The sequence below is a fragment of the Aptenodytes forsteri genome, unplaced genomic scaffold, assembly GCF_000699145.1.
Source record: "Aptenodytes forsteri isolate BGI_AS27 unplaced genomic scaffold, ASM69914v1 Scaffold1245, whole genome shotgun sequence".
In the NCBI taxonomy this organism is placed as follows: Eukaryota; Metazoa; Chordata; class Aves; order Sphenisciformes; family Spheniscidae; genus Aptenodytes; species Aptenodytes forsteri.
In genome coordinates, this window is record NW_008794382.1 from 2010 (window position 1) to 2888 (window position 879).

Sequence of the window (879 nt, forward strand, 5' to 3'; positions counted from 1 at the left end):
ATCCCGGGCAGTAGGTGGGCCGGGCACCAACCGGAGGAGATCCTGCGGGACACGGCGGCTTCCTCGAGCCTCGTGCAGCTCAACTGCTCGTCCAGGTCTTCCAGGAGCTGGGGATGGGCAAGGAGCCCGTGAGCAGCCGGCGGGGGGGCGCGAAGGGCACCCCATGCCCGAGATGGGAGACCAGGCAGCCCCGGGGACAGCAAGCCCCCAGGCTGGGGCAGCAGGACTGGCAGGGGACACCTTACCCGGGGTTTCACCAGCAGCTTCCCCGTGACGGTGAACATGGTGGAGAGGCCGAAGGGGGTGCACACTGCGGCGAGAGGAGAGGCTAAGCAGGGGGTGCCCCAGCATCCTACCCCTCCCCGCACCCCCAGAAGGGTCCTGGATAGGGACTGGGAGCTCAGCCCTGGACCGCGACCCCTCTGGACCCTGGCACCATTGGCAGGGAGCAGCCCCTGCTCCCAGCCGGGCACCCCGGGGGACCCGCACCCGGCGCAGGATGGGCCACCGGGGCTGGGGCACCTCGGGGGAACGTCCCACGACTCACACAGCAGAAGCAGCACGCCGAAGAGCGAGATGCAGGAGTAGAGGTAGGGCAGGTAGTATTCCCAGAGGTCTGCGGAGACGGAGGGGTCAGGCCAGCGGCACCGAGCATCCCTTCTCCCCTTCAGCACCAGGGCCTGATCCTGCCCCGCTGGAGCCGGGAGAGCCCCAGCGCACTCCGGCAGCACCCACCGTGGAGAGACTGGCGGCTGGCCGCGTCGTTGCCGACGATGGCAGAGGCCACCCAGACCATGCCCAGCACCAGCAGCGTCAGCAGCAGCAGCACCACCGACGTCTCGTACACCCTGGCCATGATGCCCTGCGGGAGCGGGGTTA

At 69.5% G+C, this 879-nt stretch overlaps 1 protein-coding gene across 1 annotated transcript in view; it reads right to left on the minus strand.

Moving 5' to 3' along the window:
- The window catches only part of LOC103906064 (protein LMBR1L-like), a gene marked incomplete at its 3' end in the record, with an annotated part of 24563 nt that overhangs the window by 1939 nt on the left and 21745 nt on the right, over positions 1-879 (minus strand). The window contains exons 6-9 of the mRNA XM_009287895.2: positions 736-862; positions 548-616; positions 246-310; positions 32-107 (exon numbers count right to left, since the gene is read on the minus strand). Of these exons, the coding sequence (XP_009286170.2) occupies positions 32-107; positions 246-310; positions 548-616; positions 736-862 (337 nt within the window). The remainder of the gene's footprint in view (positions 1-31; positions 108-245; positions 311-547; positions 617-735; positions 863-879) is intronic.